This window comes from Rhinolophus sinicus, chromosome 2 (genome assembly GCF_057876585.1).
Source record: "Rhinolophus sinicus isolate RSI-liver-muscle chromosome 2, RSI-T2T, whole genome shotgun sequence".
Lineage (NCBI taxonomy): Eukaryota > Metazoa > Chordata > Mammalia > Chiroptera > Rhinolophidae > Rhinolophus > Rhinolophus sinicus.
Window position 1 is genome coordinate 61,716,337 of NC_142502.1, and position 20,257 is coordinate 61,736,593.

Consider the following 20,257-nt stretch of genomic DNA (forward strand, 5'->3'; position numbering starts at 1 on the left):
GTGGCCTAGCTTGCACTTTGAATGAACTTTTACCCTTGTGTGCATTTGAAGTTCATGTATTGGTAATTAGGAAAATATTGTTCACTGAATTATCAGATCTTCTGAATGCTGACATATTTCATTCTTCAATCACACTCATGAAAAATTACCACAAACTTCATCAGAAAAATCTTTCAGTATTGGGAAATTGTCACACTCTTGGTTTTTCAAAGTTCCAGATTTTGTTTAAAAACTTGAATTTTATCACTGGTAAAAAATACTCTGAATTGTTTTTCTTGACCCAACAGATTAACTTCATTCATTTTCAATACGATGTTTGTCAGAAACTCAGTCACGGGTTGTCTCCTGTCATCCTTTCCTTTTTCTTTTTTGGTACCGTCAGTGCAAATGTCAGCAGTGAAAAAGGCAAATAATGTGATATTAGGAAAATAGCTTTTACTTCATGGGAACTCTGAAAAAGAATCACTAAGCTTGAGAATACTTTGCTGTAAAATGCATTGTTAGAAGAGCAATGTTAGAGACTTACATTTACCTAATTTGCATTACAAAACTACATAAATGAAAACATTATTATCATATGGACAGATATAAAGACCAATGAAACAAAAAAGAGAATTCAGAAATAGACCCTCACATATATGATCAACTGATTGTTTTTTATTTTGTTTTGCCAGATGAGCAAAGGTAATTTAATGGGGAAAAAGAGTCATTCACTAAATGGTGATGTAAAACTAGATGTCCATATAATAAAGTCAAAATGAGCCTTTGCCCCTACCTTATATTATATAGAAAAGGTACCTCAAAATGGATCATAGCCTAAATATTAAAGTTAAAACTATGAACTGTTTAAAAGAAAACAAGAGAAAATCTTTATAACCTGAGGATAGGCAAAGATTTTGGAGGATTCTTTATAAAAGAAAAAAATTGATAAATTTCATCAAAATCAAAAACTTCTTAATAGACAACTTTGAGGAAATGAAAACACTGGGAGCAACTGTTCACAAATCACATAAACTAATAAGACAGCCCAATTTTAAAAATGAGCAAGATATTTTGAATAGAAGATATATAAATACCCAGTAAAAACTTGAAAATTGCAATATCATTAATTATCAAGGAAATGTAAATTGAAACCACAGTGAGGTGCCGCCCACCAGAATGGCTAAAATTAAAATCACTAACAGTGGTAAGTATTGGCAAGGAAATGGAACTGGCATTTGCCTACACTGCTAGAAGGAAAACAAAATAGTGCATCTGCTTTGTAAGACAAGTTGGTGGTTTCTTATAAAATTACATGTACACTTACCATAAGTCTCAGTAACTCCATTTTCTCTAAGGTAGTAGCTCTGAACTTGACTGCCTTAATGTCCCTAAAAATATTCCAGTTGAATGCTAGACCTTTCATGTGTGTATGTGTAGTATTGATTAACAATTGAAGTCTATGTCTTATGTCTTTTACTGGGAGATGTCCGTGAACGTTTTGATTTACTTTGTTTTTAGATCTTGGATTCTCTGCAGTGGCGGGACCGGTTTTGGACTGTGGCCGACACAGTAAAAGTGGATGCCCCAGGCCTGGCCTTGCTTGCCCTTCACTGGCACTGGGTTTTAAAACATTTGGTCCGTCAGATCCCGCGACTCCTAATGAACCATGAAGACAAGTAAGACTTAGAGTAATAATATCAATGTCTGCATTGTTGATGATGTTAAAGAGAAGAGGGTTTAGAATTGAAATTGTTTCTTCTCGCTTTACTTCGGTTTATTCCCTTGGCCTATTGCTGAATGTAAATCAAGTATAAAATGTAAACGATGTCTTACTACCCAGCAATCCCCCCTTTTCTTACTTACCCCCTGCCTTTTTTCTCCTTCTTAAAAGATACTACAAAGAGGTTCAGACCGTCTCAGAACATATTCAGAATTGCTTGGGGAGCCCGGCCGGTGGCTTCATTGGTATAAAGAAGTTGCAGAAGTCCCTAGGACGACCATTTCCTTTTAAGGTACACCTTGGAAGCATGGCATAAACACAAAGATTTGACCTCTTAAGTTCTGGAAAGGGGGGACTGCCATTCTACTGGATTCATTCTTGCCTGCAAAGCTTAACTTTTAAATGTTCAGTGAATACTATGATTTGTTAAATGTTATCATTTTACTTATTCTTGAGACTATTAAGGCTGGGTAGAGTTTTGACTTTATTACTGTAAGAGCTGAGAGCAACAGGAATAAACAAACCCTATGTTTTCTAGAAGCATCGTGGAAATATTTTAAATTTCTTCTCAGACGTGAGCAGGCTGTTAAAAAGAACCACATTTCTCCTCTACATAGGCTCTCCTGGGTTTTGTTGTTTCAGGACAAGCTGGTGGTGGAGTGTTTTTCACAATTGAAAATTCTTAACAAAGCCCTGGCCATCAGGGAGCAGGTGCCTGCCCTTGGGGAGAGTGGATGGCGGGAAGACATTAGTCGACTCCAAATGGTGGCTTCTGAATGGAAATTAAAGAAAAGTCTCCTTCATGCTGGGGGATTAATCCTCAGAGCTAATATTCTAGAAGATGTCAAGACAGGTAATATACTCTGGAGTTTGGGTTGCTGACAGATGCTTTAAGAAGTTTTAAGTTTTCCCTTAGACTTTCTTCTCTCTCTCTCTCTCTCTCTCTCTCTCTCTCTCTCTCTCCCCCTCTCTCCCCCTCTCTCCCTCCCTCTCTCCCCTCCTCCCTCCCGCCCCCCTCCCCCCCTCTTTTTTAGGGGGGATACACTATAACTACCATTAAATACGTGTCAGACATAGAGCTAAACTTTATATAGTTTAATTCTGTTATTAGAATTGTACAGGTATTAATAACATCATTTCATAGATCCAAAACTCAAGCTCAGGGTAAGCTGAATTTAGGTTAAGCTCACAATCGCATAACTGGCTGTTGGGAGTCTCAGCCGGTACTATTGACCACTATGCTTTAGTACCACATGTGTCTTTTTGTCCAGATGAATTGAAGAATCTTGTGAATGCTCAGTGTTTAGAACTAAAAGCCAAAGGAATTTCACTTGGTTTTCTGGAGCAAAAGCCCAATGAAGCTGCCTCCCTGTCCCAGCCGGACTGTACCTCCTTAATCCAACTCACCAGGAGTGTTCAGTTATGGCCTGCAATGGAGTACCTGGCTGTGCTTTGGCAATACAAAGTGACAGCTGATTTTATGACACAGGTTTGTCTGAGAAGGTAAGCCCTTTTCCTCAGGGAACTTAATTTCTTGTTAGATTACTCCGTGTGTCCTACGTATGAAACAAAATAGACTTGTCTGAGGGGGAATAGTTGCTGAAGCAGAGGGAGGTCAGTTCCCACTTTGGAAAGACAAAACTTATTGAAGATTGTTTGCCTATTTTAACTCCACCTTTAAGAGTTACTGGGTATTTTTCCAGTGGAATTGCTTGCTCATTTTTAAATCAATATACTCTAAGGTCTGTGTGTTTCTTGTTTGTAGCAGTTTTCTAGCAGTTTGTTTGATTAGCCCCACAGCCCACCCTTTCTCCCTCTTTATTTTTGGAACAGGTCCAGCAAAAATTGGCAACTCCAGATAGATGAGGAAATAAGCCATCATATCACGTTTTGTCTTAAGCATACACCAGTTGCTCCTCAAGAGTTTCAAGGCCTTTGGTCGTTACTGCACCATCAGAAGGTAAAAGTCAAAAAGTGAAATACATGAGAGCCAAATGTTCTTTTGCAGTGATTACCTGGGTATTTTTCAGTTCTTATCACAGAATTATTTTATTCAGTTTCCTATTAAATTAGGCTAAAATATTTGCGTATTTTTATTTTGTTTGCTCAAAAATATATTGTGAGAGTGGTGTTACTCTTCCCTCAATAATAACTTTTGAATGTGAGTACTGGTAAACTTTAGTTACTACAACTTCATTAGTTACAACTTTTAATTTTTATATAGTGTTCATTTTATCTATTTTGTTAACATTATACTCGTATGATTTATTTTACTTATATTGTCTCATACAACCTTATAAAAGCTGATCTCTTCTTTGTTTTGTAAAATTGTAATCAGGATAAGTCACTTTACCGAGAGGACCCGGGTGGCAGAAAATCTGGAATGTTAGGATTACTGTCTTTCAGCCCATGTTAGTTTCAGATGGACCTTACAAGATAGAGATCTCGTAACCTGATTTATAGAATTTTTCTCAGGTAGTCTCTTATCTAATTATTCCTTTATCTCTAGGTGTCTGTTGAAGAAATGAGCTCTTTGTGGTCTGACTTCCTTAATTCCTCGTTCACGTCTTTCTGGAGCAGTACTGTGACCACGAATCCGGAGTACTGGCTCTCATGGAGCCCTCTTCCTGCTGCGCCGCAGAGGGAGACGCCCAAGTCCCTTTGGGACTCCACACTGAAGGTTTGTTGGCCTGAAGTCTTAAGAAGTTTTGATGGTAATGGGAAAGATTTCACAAAAGATCTAGCAATAAACATTTATTCCTAGGGTAAAGCAGTGACTAAGTAATTGTAATACTTTATTTTTCGTAGGATATTAATAAGTGTAGCTTCCAAAGTGAGATTCTGTCTTAAATGACTTGGGAAACCCTGAATTAAAGTGAAAAAAAGTTTCCTTTCAAAAGTCTTTTTTTGTTTCTAATTAAAATACTCTTTCCTAAGTATAAAACATTTAAACAGTACACAAATGTGTACATGTATGTGTATATGCATATACATATATAGTAGAATTCAGTAGAAATAACCACTCTTTCTCTGCTCTGTATCTTGTTTACATGTATTTTTATACTAAATATATATGTATTTTTATATTAAATATATATGTAAACAAAAACAGGATCACTTTTTTTGTTCACATAGTACATCGTGGAAACCTATATCTGTCATTCCAGCTTATTCTTTTTAGGATATTCCATCATTCTAATGTACTGGAACTTAATCACTTTTCTTATTCATGTTTTAAGGTCTCTTGCCTTTATTTCCCCCCTTTTCTGTAATAAGCATACCAGTATCAACTACCTATACAAATCTGTGCGTTTGAGTATTTCTGTGGCCATGTTACAAGAACTGGAATTTAATCCTTGGTCAAAGTGTCTGTAGTTAAAGAAATTTATAGCTGTTATCAGAATGTCTAGCAGATGGTTTTTGTTTTACTGTTTCAAACAGGCTAGGAGCTTATAAAGGGGAGGTCACAAAGTCCTGGGTGCCCTCAGGAGGACTTGGGACTAGAGCACAGATTCAGTACATGCGAGGACCTATTGTTCCATAACCATGCCACACTAGGTGTTATCAACATTTTAAATTATTGCCAATCATACGGTTTTTAACATTTCATTTTAATCAGTATTCCTTTAATTCTTTTTGAGATTGAGCATCATTACATATGTACATTGATCATTTTCATTTCTTCTGAATTTTCCAGTCATATTCATTGCCCATTGTTGGCAATAAAAAAATTGGGTTGTTCATCGTCATTTTATTATTGGCTATCTCTTTATATATTTATTAAACCTTTACCCAATATATGGTTGGAAATGTGTTTCTGGTGTTTTGTTGTCTCTCAAGTTTTATAATGGTTTCTTTTTAAATATGCCAGTCCCTTTCTACTTTCTGCCTTTGGTGTCATGCTTTTTAAAAAAAGTCTTCCTTCACTGTGTCTAGGGTTAAAAATCATTTACCCATACTTTCTACTATATTTAAATCAGTTTCATCTGGATATCTTGTTGTGTGAGGTTGGCTTGCAAATTTTTTATTTTATGCAGCCAGTATATCTGAAAGCAGTATAACTACACCATTTTTGACTAATTCATCCTCTACACTGTCATTTGAAATGCCACCTCAGTCATAAACCTCACTCCCACAGATGTTCATGGATGTATTTTTGGAGTTCTTTTCTGTGCCGTTCCTCTGTCAAAATTAATTTCTTTGTTGAAAAGCATCTCTGATAGCTCTTAATGGTAAACCGTGTGGATCCCCCATACAGTCTCCAGTGCTGCATGTCATATGTATGTGACCATTTGACCCTTTGCTGTGGACAGCTATAACTTTGTCCCACGTGACCCGGCCAAGAAGCACAGACTTGGCAGGCTTTGTCCTTGGCTCTTACCTTGGTCTTCTGATTCCGTTCCCTGCCTCCAAGTCTCACTCTTCCTGTAGTGTGTCCCTAGCTCTATCGCAGTGGTCTTCCTGGTCCCCAGCTTTGAGGGGTGTTCTTCATGTTACTCAAGGATCCATTGCTCCTCGTTCCTGGAGAATGCAGTCCATACAGCCCACAGTCCTTTCAGGCCTCCTCACACCTGAATCCATTCGGCGCTCCTGGGTCCTGTCTCTGGTTGATGTGTCACCCGGAACTAACAACCTGAACCTCCTTTTCTTATTCTCTTTCTTTCCCATTAAGGTGCCTAGTGCCACTTGTGGAAATCCTTTTAGTTAACTTCTGAAAGTTACTTGATTCTTCTCCATCCATCAGGGGCCCGGATGTCTCAGTAGAGCCATGTTCTCCAAGTGCTGCTTTGAGGTCTTAACCAGCAGCTGCAGAGAAAGTCCCTGGGATGTGAGCGGCCTCCCCATCCTGTCCTCCTCGCATGTCACCCTGGGAGAGTGGGTTGAGAGAGCCCAGCAGCTCCAGGACATCAGTTCGGCGCTTTGGACCAACATGGCTGTCCCTTCAGTAGCAGAGTTCAGGTATTCCGTCCCCCTGGGCAGACTGTGAGCTCCTGTTGTTTCTCTAGAGCACGCAGCAGGAACCTCGGTCAGAACTTGCTCCTGTAGTGGCTAGTTGTGGGTGAAGGCAAGGCTGTTTTCTGGCTGGACCAGCCCGTTTTCAGCCCTGACAGAGGCTAACATGAGCTGGCCAGCTCCTCCGTCAGTTTTAAGCGTGTCTTGACCAAGAGGGTAATGCTTAGAAAACCGTATAAGATTACAGGAGAATAGAAACTCACCTCTAAGTATTGGCAGTGCAGTCTGACATGTCATTTTGTGAAGGATCGAGTGTATGAGAAAGGAATGCTATTTGATGCAGTGCAAGCCTTTAAGTGTTTCCTTGTCCCCACAGACGCACAGATTCTCAGCTCCAGAGGTTGGTGCTGTGCCGGCACCTGGCAGGCCTGGCAGAGCTGCTCCCTGAGACCCGACGGCGAGAGTACATACAGAACTGTGAACAGCTGCTATGTGGGGACAGCCAGGCCTTCCAGCACGTGGGCCAGACTCTTGGGGAAATGGCAGGACAGGTGGCACTGCCCAAAGAGCTGTTGTGCCTTTTGCTCACCTCCCTGCGCCACTTGTTTGGAGAAGGGGAGGGTAAGCGGGACCTGCCTGAGCCAGCCCGGCGCGGGAGCCTCTGGGTGAGCCTTGGCCTGCTCCAGATTCAGACGTGGCTTCCCCAAGTGCGCTTTGACCCTGCAGTGAAGAGGAAGTACAAGCTCAAGTACGCCAAGGAAGAGGTATGGAGAGGAGAACTGGGAGCGTGGGCTGCATCCCTGACTGGCTGGGTTTGCTTAGTATTATGTGTATCGATCCTTTTCCTCCTTCGTGCATGCTCAGAGCATCAAAGGGGTGATTTTGCATGAGCTACCCTGTGACTTCCCAGCTGTGTTCTGAAGACTGTTTCCTCTAGGAGAGTTCCTCTGAGGAGGGGCCCTTCCTTAGGTTCTGATGGCTCTGCCAGTAGACTGCAGGGCGGAGGGCACTGCCAGAGAAATAGTGGTATCCCTCACTGTCCAGAGTACCTCTCCCTGAACTAAGTTTTGGATGTTTGGTTTGGATAACTTCTCTAGACAGGGTATAGTATTCCTCAGGTTTTGAATTTTTGGTGTTCATTATCTAAAATTCAGGAATCAGGTAGTTCAGATCATTTGGACATCCCTTGCTATTTGAACTTCCAATCAAACCCAGGAACTGAATACATAAAGATAGTGATATACTAGTTCTGTATTTTGAAGAAGGAAAATTGTGTTGGTTGGCGAGAAGGCTAAGCTGCTGTAGCAGAGTCTCAGAATTTCAGTGGCATAAATAAAATAGTTCCTTTCACCTAACTACTCTGAGCTGAGTGGTTCAGGTTAATGGAGCAGGCCCTTGGGTCATTCCGGAACCTGAGTTCTTTCCATCCAGTTGCTCTCCTCTCCCGCAGGGTATTGTCTGCTCTGGCATGGTCCTACCTTCTCCTCTTTCCATTAGTTACACCAGCTGCAGTGTGAGTGGAAGACCCGAAACCTCCTGTCCCAGCTACAGACTGGAAGAGACTTAGAAGATGAGCTCGTTATCAGTTACTCTCATCCTCACATCAGGTAACACAGCGGAGTGATTATTTGTGTTGGGGCTTATAGACATTCCTTTTTACAAAGACATTTTGAGGCCGACCTTTGTAATGTAATTACAGTGTTAGCAGAGGTGATGGTACACATCTCTGAACTACATTAGCAATTCAATCTCAAAGCCAAAGCCACAGTAAGAGTTAGGAAAATGAAATACTCTGTGAAAGGAGGCAGAGGAGTCACCTGGGGCCAGGAGTGTTGAAACCAAAACTTATCTCAGTGTGTGTGATGATACACATCGTGTGGGTCTGCTGCCTTAGGAAATACTGTGTAGTGTCATGGGTTCTGAGTTCAGTTCTTCCCCGCCTTTTGGCTTTAGACCTTAAGTGGACCACATAATGCCATTAAGCCTCAGAGTCCGTATCTGTACAAGAAGGATAACAGACCCTACCTCAGTGAGTTGTGAGGAGACTTTGATGAGACGTGCATCTAAATTGCTTAACATTCTGTGTGGCACGTGGTAAATGCTCTCTACATATTATCCATTTTCATTATAATTGCCAATTATTATCATCTTATTATTCCTCAGTAGCTGAAATGTCTTCATTCTATTTTCCTGAGGGCTCAGTCTAGATATTTTGCTCTTCTTTTGACAATTTGCATATTGTGTTAAATTGCGTTTAGGTTGCTTCACCAAAGAATCGATCAGCTGGAGAATGTAATCCGCAGCCTGTCCAAGAAGCAGGCCTTCAGACCCCAGGTCCCTGCATACGAGTTGCTGGCACAGGACATCCATCACTATGTCACCAGCATTGCCAAGGGCCCTGCCGTTCAGGATCTGCTCGCGCGGCTCCTGCAGGCCCTCCAGGTGGATGGGCCTCGGTCTGCCCAGGTGGCCCAGAACCTTCTGAAGGAGGAGGCCTCCTGGCAGCAGTCGCACCACCACTTCAGGAAGCAGCTGGCCGAGGAGTACGCCCTGTACCCAGACTCTGTGGCCCCACTGCAGGCATCCATTTTGCAGCTGCAGCATGGCATGAGACTGGTGGCGTCCGAGGTCCACGCCTCACTCCACAGCAGCGTGGTCTGTGCAGATAGGCTGGATGCCCTGGCCACATCCCTGTTGGCTTTCCCGTCGGTGAGCCCCACCTTCCCCACCTACTATGCTCATGCAGATGCTTTGTGCTCAGTAAAGTCAGAGGAGGTTCTGCGAGGCCTTGGGAAGTTGATCCTCAAGCACTCAGGAGGAAAGGAAGTGGAAGGCAAGGGCCACAGACCCTGCCCCACCCGAGAACAGCTGCTGATGAATGCCCTCCTGTACCTGCGCTCCCACGTTCTGTGCAAGGGAGAGCTGGACCAGAGGGCCCTGCAGCTCTTCCGGCATGTGTGCCAGGTAAGCCGTGTGTGTGTGTGGGGGGGCTGCCTGAACCCTCCTGAAGGGAGCTAGCAGTTTACGCTGCAGGACCGGGTGCAGACACAGTGTGGTTAGTGAATGAGCACCTGGTGTCTCTGTTGTTTTCCTATTTAATGTCACGTTTTCGAACTTTTTCCCTCGTGTTTAAGCGATTTTAGAAAATTAGTGGTATTAGACCTTTATCTGTTACACACTGCAAACAGTTTGTTAGTTGTCTTTTGACTTTGTTTATGGTGGTTTTTGCCATGTAATTGTATCAACTTTTATTAATATGAAGAAAAGAACTTATATTTTCCTTTACCAACAAAAGCAGCTTGTTCTCATTTTAGATAACTAAAAGAATAAATATAAGCAAAAAGTATTAGATTTTACCAAACTGTGTTAACATACTGGTGTATCTAATGTTAGGCTTACTTATTTGTGTATATGTATCTGTAAATGTATGTCTGTGACATTCTAAATTTATTTATTTATTTATTTTTCTAAATTTATTTTAGAATTTATATTGTCCCAGTGATTTATAATTTTTTTTAGTAGAACCCTTTAAAAATAAAAATCTTAGAATAGTGACCCAATATTTAACTGATAAAAGAGCTTCTCTGCTTGGAACATTTCTATCCCCTCCATGGTCCCGGAGACTGGCCCTTAAATCACTGGAGTTCTGCAAACCAGTAATAATGTCTGTTCTGTTTTATAACGTGCTTTAAAACACCCAACAGCATTTGGTGATATTCTTCCCCATAATTATGTTGTTCTTCACTTGCCTCATATTTAGTGGCTGCCTAGTTTTCTGTTTCATGGGTATGATATAAGTAATTTAACTAATTTCCTATTATTGAACACTTATATCTGTATGTACTTTTTTTGCTGATTTTGGGGGGACAAAACCAGCACTGCCACCATTAATAGCCTTATAACTAGGTCTTTGGGTACAAATTCTAGAAAGTGGAATTGCTGGGACAGAAATGAACTGCTTAGGCTTTTAATGCAAATTAGTAATATCTTATCGATGGGCGGATGCTCGTTGCTCAGTCTTCATCAGTACTCTGTGGTTTGTTTATACCTTTTGCCAATTTAAGGACTTAAAATCTTAGAGGTAGGGCATTTAAGAAGTGTCTAATAAGGCATAGCCCAGTTTCTCCTGACTGGTGCCCCTCAAATACCCTATGCACTGGGCCAGTTCCTAGAGGTGCCAGCCAGGAGCAGCCTGAATCACTGCCATGGTGCCGACCCCGAGCCTGTCCCTAGTACACAACAACCTTAACTCCTAACCGGAAGCTCCCATGAGCTCTCCTGTAGCAAGTTTTTGTACCTGTGAACATGTCACACCATGGCAAGGGGTAATTTAGGAAATGTGGGTTGCTACAGATGCAGTTTGAAAGCGAAGCCCGCTTGGTCTCTGTTACCTGGAATTTAGTTTCTTGGAAGTTGGCATATATTTGTTTCTGAACCATCGTACTTTTGTTTTCATGAGAAATGAAGAGATAGCAAGTCTTCCCTTTTTTCATTGCAAGTGCCCCAGGAAAGGCAAATAAGCTTCGCTCTGACTTTTCAGGAAATCATCAGTGAGTGGGATGAACAGGAACGCATAGCCCAAGAGAAGGTTGAGCAGGAGAGCAGCCTGTACAGATACAGGAGCAGGAGCTCCCGGACAGCCCTGAGCGAGGAGGAGGAAGAGGAACGGGAGTTCAGAAAGCAGTTCCCACTGCATGAAAAGGTCGGGGTTGGTTTTCGAATGCATTCCCTTGCTAACACACGTTCACTTTCAGTGGTTTTGTAATCTTTTTACTATAGCTTAATACGTATGAGTCGCTACCTCGTTTTCTTGATTGTTCACACCATCTTTTCCCCTTCTTTTTAGCCTGATTAGGACTGGATTTTGATTTTTAAAAATTTGATTGGTCTAATGTTATGTACAGGACTTTGCGGATATTTTGGTACAACCAACACTAGAGGAAAAGGGAACTTCCGATGGGCATGAAGAAGAAGCGTCTGCGGACCCTGCCTTCCTCTCCCCGAGCTCCATGCAGGCTGTGATGCTGATTCACCAGCAGCTGTGTCTCAGCTTTGCTCGGTCCCTCTGGTACCAACAGACTCTGCCACCACATGAAGCAAAGCATTACCTCAGCCTCTTTCTATCCTGCTATCAGACAGGGGCATCTCTGGTGACACACTTCTACCCTCTGATGGGTACGGTGCTTTACTTTTGTTATACTCTTGGGAAATCAAAGTAAATAGGTGTAATTGCTACTTCTGGAACAATGAAAACCATTACCTCCCTGTTTTTGCTAGATTTATTTTTGGTGGAATTTTCTTAGTTTAAAGGACTTAAGCCAATTTAAAAAATTGATATAAAATTCTGCAATAAAGGTGGATTTTCATCATCTGAATACTTTGGGATAAAAGGATTAAGAAAATAAGAATGTGAACTTAGTTAAAATGGTCTTGTTCTTCAACATTATTTCCAGTTTGCCTCAATGTTTTTCAAATGAAATCACGTATTCCTGAGAGCAACTGGGGAGCTCAGAAATTAATCTCACAGTATAGGGTTTGATGCAGTTTTCTCCATGACTTCATGAGTTGTTCCATGCAAGTAGGAAGGAGGCTTTAAATTTTATTTCTACCTACGAAGAACAGCTACAAAAGCTGGGCATTTGCATCCTTTAAAGCAAACTCTGTACCCTCTTGGTTACACACAGGTAGTATCCAGGTTGCTCTGTCTATCCTAGAAACTTAGCAGATTTCTGTGACTGCTGTAGTGTTGGGATCACAGTCCTCTAGGCTTGTGTTGCTTTGGGGGTGAATGACATTGAAATATCTGCTTCATTCGTTCTAGCAGTTCATTATTTTTGAGCGTGTTTCTAACGTCTTTTGAAACTTGATAGAGCAGCTTACTGAGTCCACTGACTGCTGTGATGTTGGTAACTTCCCAGGAGTCAAGCTGAATGACCAACTCTTGGGCAGCCAGCTTTTGGCCTGCACCCTCTTCCATAACACTCTGTTTGGGGAGGTGACCTCGGACCTGGTAGTGAAGCCTGATGGGCCCTATGACTTCTACCAGCACCCCAATGTCCCAGAAGCACGGCATTGTCAACCTGTGCTTCAGGGTTTCTCAGAGGCTGTCAGTCGGCTGCTGCAGGATTGGCCAGAACACCCTGCACTTGAGCAGGTAGGGCCGCTGGCGAGGACAGGGCCTTGAGGATGTGGCCTCTCGCCACACCTGGGGGGCATTCACTTGTACATTGGAACATATAAACAGATTTGCAGAGAGAACCCCAGTTCAGTGAGACTGCTCACTACAGGATGAACATGACGTTTGGGATTCCACTAATCTGACTGGTTGGTCGGGGGGTTGCTGTCCACATATTACAATGCCGCTGTGCTGTTCTGTGTATTCAGACACGGAAGCATATTTGCAAAGGCCTGACTTTTTCAAAATTGGCAGTTTTAACTCAGACCTTGCTCTGTGTTCTTCAGCCAATTTTATAAAACCTCTTAGAGAAATAAGAGTAATTATCTTATCAAACTTAATCTTATTTCCAGAGTAGTGCAGCAGATAAAATGTTTGTCTCAGATCCAGAGTCCTGGAAGTTTCATCCACAGCTTTCGCACGTGCTTGTGAAGCGTGGCCTTTGGGTGAAACTTCCAGGGAGGCCTCTCTCCGTACTCTGTGACTTTGGGTGATTTATATTCCCACAGAAATACCCAAATCTTTTTGTTGTTGTTTTTCCCCCCTCCCTGTAGTTGCTGGTTGTAATGGACAGGATCCGTAGTTTCCCACTTTCCAGCCCCATCTCAAAGTTCCTGAATGGCTTAGAGATCCTTCTGGCAAAGGCACAGGTATGCTGATCCCTCTCTCTTCCTCAGTTCAGTTTGTAGTCAATTGGAAAGATTATCTTTGGCACTTTTCTTGTTAGAGGGACAGAAAGTTATAGTTTGGGTTGGACAAGGATTAATCTCCTCGGTTTTTCTGGTATGGGGTCACATGAGGGACCTACCTGCCTCACCTGTTCTCAAGATGGGACACAGTGTCCACTGGTGCTGAGCTGAGGGCTCCCTGCCAGGACCTTCAGGTGGGCCTTCAGACTGGCAGAGTTGTCCCCCTCCGTCCTCTCACAGCCAATTCGCTGCCGCTGCCCTGATTTCTCAGATGAGGGCTCTGAACTTTGAAGGGGTCACGTGACTAATAATAGGAATTCAGACTCGGGTCTCCAAATCCTGTACTTTTTGCCGGCCTCTAAACTTGACTCTACTGGAGCTCTGTCAAGTGACCAGAAAGAAGTCGAAGCTGGATACACAAGATGTAAACACATTGCTGCTATTGGTAAATTAGCATATGGTCTTCATGCAAGAAAAGTCCAGGATGTTCCTGAGGGAGGAGGTGATTAAGGAATTGAATAATGGCCATAGTACATTTTTTTGTTTGTTTCTTCAGGATTGGGAGCAGAATGCAAGTCGAGCTCTGTCTCTGCGGAAACACCTTGATTTGGTCAGTCAGATGATCATCCGTTGGCGTAAACTGGAACTGAAGTAAGTGATACATTTGTAACTTCCCTTCCCCTCCTGACCTTATGTGGCAGGGACGTTCGTCTTCTGATAGTTTGTTTCTTCAGAGTTTATGTAGTACGGAAGTTCCAGAATGTGCTTCTCAGTCATTAATCACAGATTTAAAAGCTGGGCATTAAAATGACCTTGGCAGAGACCAGATAACAGCATACTTCCTGAGGCATCAAACTGGGAGGTTTCTCCATCTCCGTGTAGCTTCTGCTTCTGTGATTTCAGATATTTCAAATGGGTTTCCTTAAATGCTCCCTTGGCCTTTTCTCATGTTTCAGCTGCTGGTGTATGAGTTTGGATAACACCATGAAGCGCCACACTGAGAAATCCACCAAGCACTGGTTCTCTATCTATCAGATGCTCGAGAAGCACATGCAGGAACAAACAGAAGAGCAAGAAGGTAACGCCTGTCATTACATTCCCTGCCTATTTCGAGGTTCTGAGCTAAAATGAGTGCTACAAAGTGTGGGATTGACCTTCACCATGTCCCCTCTCACCACTGCTTTCACATAGGATGATGCATCATTTGACTTCATGGTACCCCTGAGAGGTCAGCCCAGAAAGCTGTGTAGTTCCTCTCTTAATAACGAAAGCCAAAGAGGTTTATGTGACTTGTCCAAAGTCTGGAGAGTTGGTCATAAGATTTCCTTGTTCACTTTGGTTTTTCCCTTGGTAGGTAGCAGTAAATGTGCTTGAGTTAAAAGAGTTTCATACAACAAGCACCTCATAATTCAGTTTCATAATTTGCTGTGAGTGCATTTAACACATTTAACACATATCCTGATTACAACTTTTTTTTTTCTATCAGCTTGGAATGTAGCCACAGTCCTTGCTTCAAAACTTCCCTTTAATTGTGTCTCTATTGAACTGCCATCGCTCAGTGTATCCCATAGTATACAGCAGGCACGTTTTGAATAAGTAATGGCTGCAGGCACATATACGTTTTCTTCTTTGAATCTCTAAAGATGACAAACAGATGACCCTGATGTTGCTGGTCAATACACTGCAAGCATTTATTGAAGGATCCTCCCTGGGGGAATTCCACGTGCGGCTTCAGATGCTGCTGGTTTTCCATTGTCACGTCTTACTGATGCCACAAGTTGAAGGAAAGGGTAAGGGAATATATATGTTATTTTCTTTTTATGTGTTTTTTGTTTGTTTTGTTTTGTCTTGTTTTTAGTTTTATACTTCACTGTTAAAATGGTTTAGACTTTGAATTCTCTGCATGACACAGGTATCTTCTTGCATACCAGGTTTTGAACAAGATACTTATAGTTGTCTTTTACTTTAATGTGATTCACCTTAGATACAGAGAAAAACATTCAAAGTACAGTACAAACTGGTTGTCGTGAAGCACCGACAGTGAACTCTGGCAGAGGTAAACTGCCAGGGGCAGGTCTGCGGAACTGGCGTGTTGAGGCAGCACATCTTTCTGTCTAGACAGTGTACGTGTCCTGCTAAGCTGCTGCTCCATCCAGGCTGTTATTAGGTCCTTTGATACAGTGAGAACACTGCCTGGTGTCAAGTAACTGCACCTAAAACTCCTCCCGTCAATTACTGTCCCGACCACAGCAATTAGGATAAAACTGTCAGTATAAATGAGTCTAGACTGTATGTGAAGGAGTAATCAAGGTGAGAGCCTCTCGATGTGCCATCTCCTAAAGCAGCCTCCGTTTCTGCTGACTTTAGTGTAAGAGTCAGAGGAAGGGTTTTGAAATTGTGAGTCTAGCAGAACGTCTGAGTACACCATCTTTAAGAAGTGCAAAAAAAAATTCACTACAAGCTGAAAATAAAAAATAGTGTAGTGTTGAGAGCTTGTATCTCTGGGAACTGCTAAATTCAGACAGGCTGATGAGCCTGTAAAACGTCGTGCTGTCGTCTCGTGGCCTAAAGAGTACTGAGGAAAGAACATCTATGAAATATGCAGCCCACAGGTGGAGCCAGTAGCACATACAGCAAGTGTGGTGTTTTTTGTTTCCTTTTCATTTCTTCCAGATTCACTTTGCAGTGTGCTGTGGAATTTGTACCATTATTACAAGCAATTCTTTGACCGGGTCCAGGCCAAAATTGTGGAACTTCGTTCCCCCCTAGAAAAAGAACTTAAAGTAAGATGAATAGCTGTTATGATCACTCTTGGGAAAACAAAATCGCAAATTCTTTTTCCATTCTGTTCTTTTATCCATTTAACAGTGAGGCAGGGTGCTCTGGGGAATCTTGCCAAGAAGGATGGCAAAATGTCCGTTTTGTGGCATTGGCTCCATTGCGGAGCTGGCCAAGTGTGTGGGTGTCAGGGGAGTGGCCCCTATCAAGCCTCCTCGAGAGGATGGCACAGATGTCCAGTAGTGCTGCCTCTCACGGGCTTGCCCAGGCTGATCTTCCCCTCAGAGGAGCAGCTCCGTGTGCCGTTGAGGTGCCAAGGGGGAAGGAAGACCTTCTGTTTTTGGAACTTCCCATAGTTGTGGAACCAACCCGGGTATCAGCCGGAGTACTGCCCAAGTGACCTGTTGATTGTAGAAGCACTCTGGTTTTCATTTCTTTGAGACAAACACATGGTTCCTTTTTTAGACTTGTTTTACTTGTTTATTGACACACAGTCCTGTGTTTGGGATGGAGAGGGCTCTGGTTTTTGGCAAACAGATGAACTGGAAAGAAACAGAATTACGCCAGGTTTATAAAACCATTCCTTGAACTTCATTTATCTTACAGGAATTTGTTAAGATATCCAAGTGGAATGATGTCAGCTTCTGGTCCATTAAACAATCTGTGGAAAAGACACACAGGTAATTCCTCTTTTAAAACGGGGTGAACAAAGCTCAGAATTTTCAAATGGTGGGAAGCAAGACGGTGTTGTCAGTGCTGCCGTGATTTTACTATGAAAGACTAGATGGTGTTGGTGGAGCTTTTCAGCACCACCCAAAGCAGAGTCTCGATGCAGGCAGCACTGGTGTGCCCCGCGGCAAAGCAGCCTGTGTGCTGTGGAGGGTCGAGTCTTCTGCCAGCTATTAGGTGTTTTAACTTGAGTGAATTGATCCCACCATTCATGGCTTTAGTTTTTATCTTCTGGAAAAGGGAGATGTCAATATGTGCTATACTTGAAAAAACAAACAAAGATGATTATGAGTATCTAAGGAGCACATTGTGTACCTAAGGTACAGGCTGTTAAGTTATGTGTGTACACATCAAGAGGTCATGTTTACATTTCCTCACTTCCACCCATTTTTTTTCGCTCCACATCTCTGTCATTACCAGGACCCTCTTTAAATTCATGAAGAAGTTTGAAGCTGTCCTGAGTGAACCCTGCCGGTCTTCCCTGGTGGAGAGTGACAAGGAGGAACAGCTTGACTTTTTGCTGCAGCCAACAGAAGCAGCCGCAAGTGAGGCGTCCCGCATTCAGAGTCTGAACAAGGCACTGAGGGAGACCCTGTTAGCCCGGCCGGCGGCTGCGCAGGTTTGCTTATTCCTGGGCCAGTCCAGGTGGGGTCCGTGCTGTGTGTGTAAGGAGTGCTGTAACTAGGCAAGGAAATGCCTTTGAAATCTTGCTCTTCAGACATGTATAACATTTGTATGTCTGCCTGACCTGTTGCAGAATTAGACAAAAAGCACGGATCCTGGTGCTGAAAGTTTAATATTAGACTATGGGAAATAGTGCTGTCTTTACTGGTGAGCATGTCATTTACCTGTGACAAAAGATTTGCAGCATCAGTGTAGCAATTACGCCGTTGAAGCTGCCTTTGGTGCTACCACATGATGAAGCTGCAACAGGGCGTGAACGTGTGCGGTGATGTGCTGGTTTGTAGTGGCTGCTGATGACTGTGGTGTAAATACTCTCCTCGTAGCCAGTTTCAAGCACCAACAGATAAGAGCTGGCTTGCAAAATTCCTGAAAACTTAACAGTCAGAGACCTTGGGTGAGCAGGTCTGTTACAGGATGGGTGTTCCTCTTTTATGTCCTTGGGTGTAGGGAGCTCTGGGGTTCGGGGCACACCTAGAGTAATTACTTTTGTATTCTTATTGTACTTCCCACCCTGGGTCTGTAGAGTTAGCAGTGGAGTTCCTCAGGCTATTTTTAGCATTTTAACACTACAGAAAGCATAATGGAAATTGAGCATACAGCCATGATATGGTCCTACAGATAAGACGGCTGCCAAGTTTATGCTCACTGCTTCTGTCATGCTGAGCAAAAATTTTGATTTGCTATCCATGACAGCACAGGAATTTCAGGGGTTCTTCAGGGGAAAAAAATAATGAAAATATGCCCCTATGGACAAAAGCTTTTTCCCTTATCTAATATCGTGGTTCTTGATATTTGTACAGGAAGTGGAGGGTGGGGGGCGATAGTAATAGAAGGAGGATTTGGTCAATCAGTTTAGCCTTGCTGTGTGTCTGAGAAACAGTGCAGCAAGCACCTCAAAGGCAGCAGTTACTCATTCAGAGATCAGAACTGGGGTCTGCTTGTGGCTAGCACAGAAAGCATTGCTGGAGGTGAGGGTCCTTTACTTCCATGATCTCATATGGAGCAGTAATACAGTTTCCTAAATATCCATGGTACATGTCTATTTTAATTTTGATGGTGCTACACTTGTGCTTGTGAGATTTCAGAGATGGTGAGAAGAGAATTGAACATTTGCTGAGCTGGGTGTGTGTAGAGAGGCACAGCATTTTGATTCAGCACCCGTGCAGGCTCATGCTGTTACTTTTGCTCTTGGCAGGAAAACTAACCTGTACTCTGTCTCATAGGCCACAATTCCAGAACAGCGTCACAGTGCTCCTTTCCCCTCGGAGGGGGAGCTTCTGTATCGCTTGCCGAAGCTCCTGAAACGAATGCGGAGGATGTGCCTGGTGCTCATGAAGGAAAGCCGCCTCCCTCACCTAGTAGAGGGCCTTGATCAGTTCACCGGTGGGTGCCAGCTGCCAGGGTCAAGGGTGGGGTTTGCTCTCGCTGTTTTCCCCAGTGGCCCAGGAGGGCTGGCAGTCTGTCACCTGTGTCTTTTTCTGTCATCTTTAATAATAGTGTTGAGTAGTTAATTGAATAAACAAGTGTGCTAAATACCAGCAGAGCCCTAGACATGGGAGCCAATTGAGATTATACAAACTTTGATCACGGTTTTCATCTTGTCCTCCGCTCATGCAAACTAGTGCTGTGTTGGGCCGTTTTCTGCAACAAGCTTGTCTGTATCAGCTCTTGTTGGTTGGGGGCAAGAGTAAAGGGGATGGAGATGCATTACCCAGAGTCTCTAAACTGTCCCCACCTTTCAAAATGTTCTCTCTCATGAGTTAAAGGAAAAGGAAGATTCATCCAGTCTTTTGCTTTCTTCACTTCAAAGAGGTATGACAGTTTCATCTCCCTGGCCTTCCTTACTCAGGGAAATGGAGAGCCAAGATTTGCTCTGTAGTATAGCAACAGCCGCTGGGGACAGGAATCCAGAGCCTGATAAGATAGTTTGGGCTCTTGGCAGCCTTTCACGACTCCCCCCGCTCCTCCTCCAGTGTGTGTGGTATCAGAGTGAGTCTGGTCCTTTTAGGTTACAGTCTGGTCTCAGGGAGCTCTTTACTTTTAATGCTTGTTAGAATGATAGCCTAATATCCATTGGTCAAGATGACCTTTCTGCCTGAGCCTGATGATAAGAGTGAATGGAATTCAGGTCCCATGTGCATCTTCTGGAAAGGGCACCCGCTCTGTATGAGGCAAAGCATTCTCTCCTCTAACCGCCTATAGTGTCAGTGTAATTGGTCCGGTGCGCTTGCCGTTGTCTGGAAGACGAGACTGCTTTTATTAGTTTGCTAGGGCTGCCTTAACAAAGTACCACATAGTGGGTGTCTTAAACAACACAAATTAATTTTCTCGCAGTTCTGGAGACTAAAAGTCCAAGATTAAAGTTTCAGCAGATTTGGTTTCTTCTGAGTCCTCTCTTCTTGGCTTGTAGATGTCTGTTTTCTCTTTCTTCACACGTCTTCCCCTGTGTGTATCTGTGTCTTAATCTCTTCTTTTAAGGACACGGTCCAATTAGATTAGGGCCCACCCACATAGCCTCAGTTTACCTTAATTTCCCTTTAAATGCCC

At 42.9% G+C, this 20,257-nt stretch overlaps 1 protein-coding gene across 2 annotated transcripts in view; it reads left to right on the forward strand.

Annotated features, from left to right (window-relative positions):
• Positions 1–20,257, forward strand: part of MDN1 (midasin AAA ATPase 1) — a 132,617-nt gene that overhangs the window by 81,202 nt on the left and 31,158 nt on the right. For both annotated transcript variants that reach the window (XM_019743250.3, XM_074333296.2), the window contains exons 54-74: positions 1,501–1,658; positions 1,874–1,994; positions 2,345–2,555; positions 2,974–3,205; positions 3,536–3,662; positions 4,212–4,382; positions 6,447–6,661; positions 7,032–7,419; positions 8,153–8,262; positions 8,914–9,619; positions 11,196–11,357; positions 11,560–11,830; positions 12,574–12,809; positions 13,385–13,480; positions 14,076–14,170; positions 14,476–14,597; positions 15,163–15,309; positions 16,193–16,302; positions 16,904–16,977; positions 17,447–17,645; positions 18,934–19,093. In XM_019743250.3, coding sequence (XP_019598809.3) covers positions 1,501–1,658; positions 1,874–1,994; positions 2,345–2,555; positions 2,974–3,205; positions 3,536–3,662; positions 4,212–4,382; positions 6,447–6,661; positions 7,032–7,419; positions 8,153–8,262; positions 8,914–9,619; positions 11,196–11,357; positions 11,560–11,830; positions 12,574–12,809; positions 13,385–13,480; positions 14,076–14,170; positions 14,476–14,597; positions 15,163–15,309; positions 16,193–16,302; positions 16,904–16,977; positions 17,447–17,645; positions 18,934–19,093 — 4,111 coding nt within the window. The remainder of the gene's footprint in view (positions 1–1,500; positions 1,659–1,873; positions 1,995–2,344; positions 2,556–2,973; positions 3,206–3,535; positions 3,663–4,211; positions 4,383–6,446; positions 6,662–7,031; positions 7,420–8,152; positions 8,263–8,913; positions 9,620–11,195; positions 11,358–11,559; positions 11,831–12,573; positions 12,810–13,384; positions 13,481–14,075; positions 14,171–14,475; positions 14,598–15,162; positions 15,310–16,192; positions 16,303–16,903; positions 16,978–17,446; positions 17,646–18,933; positions 19,094–20,257) is intronic.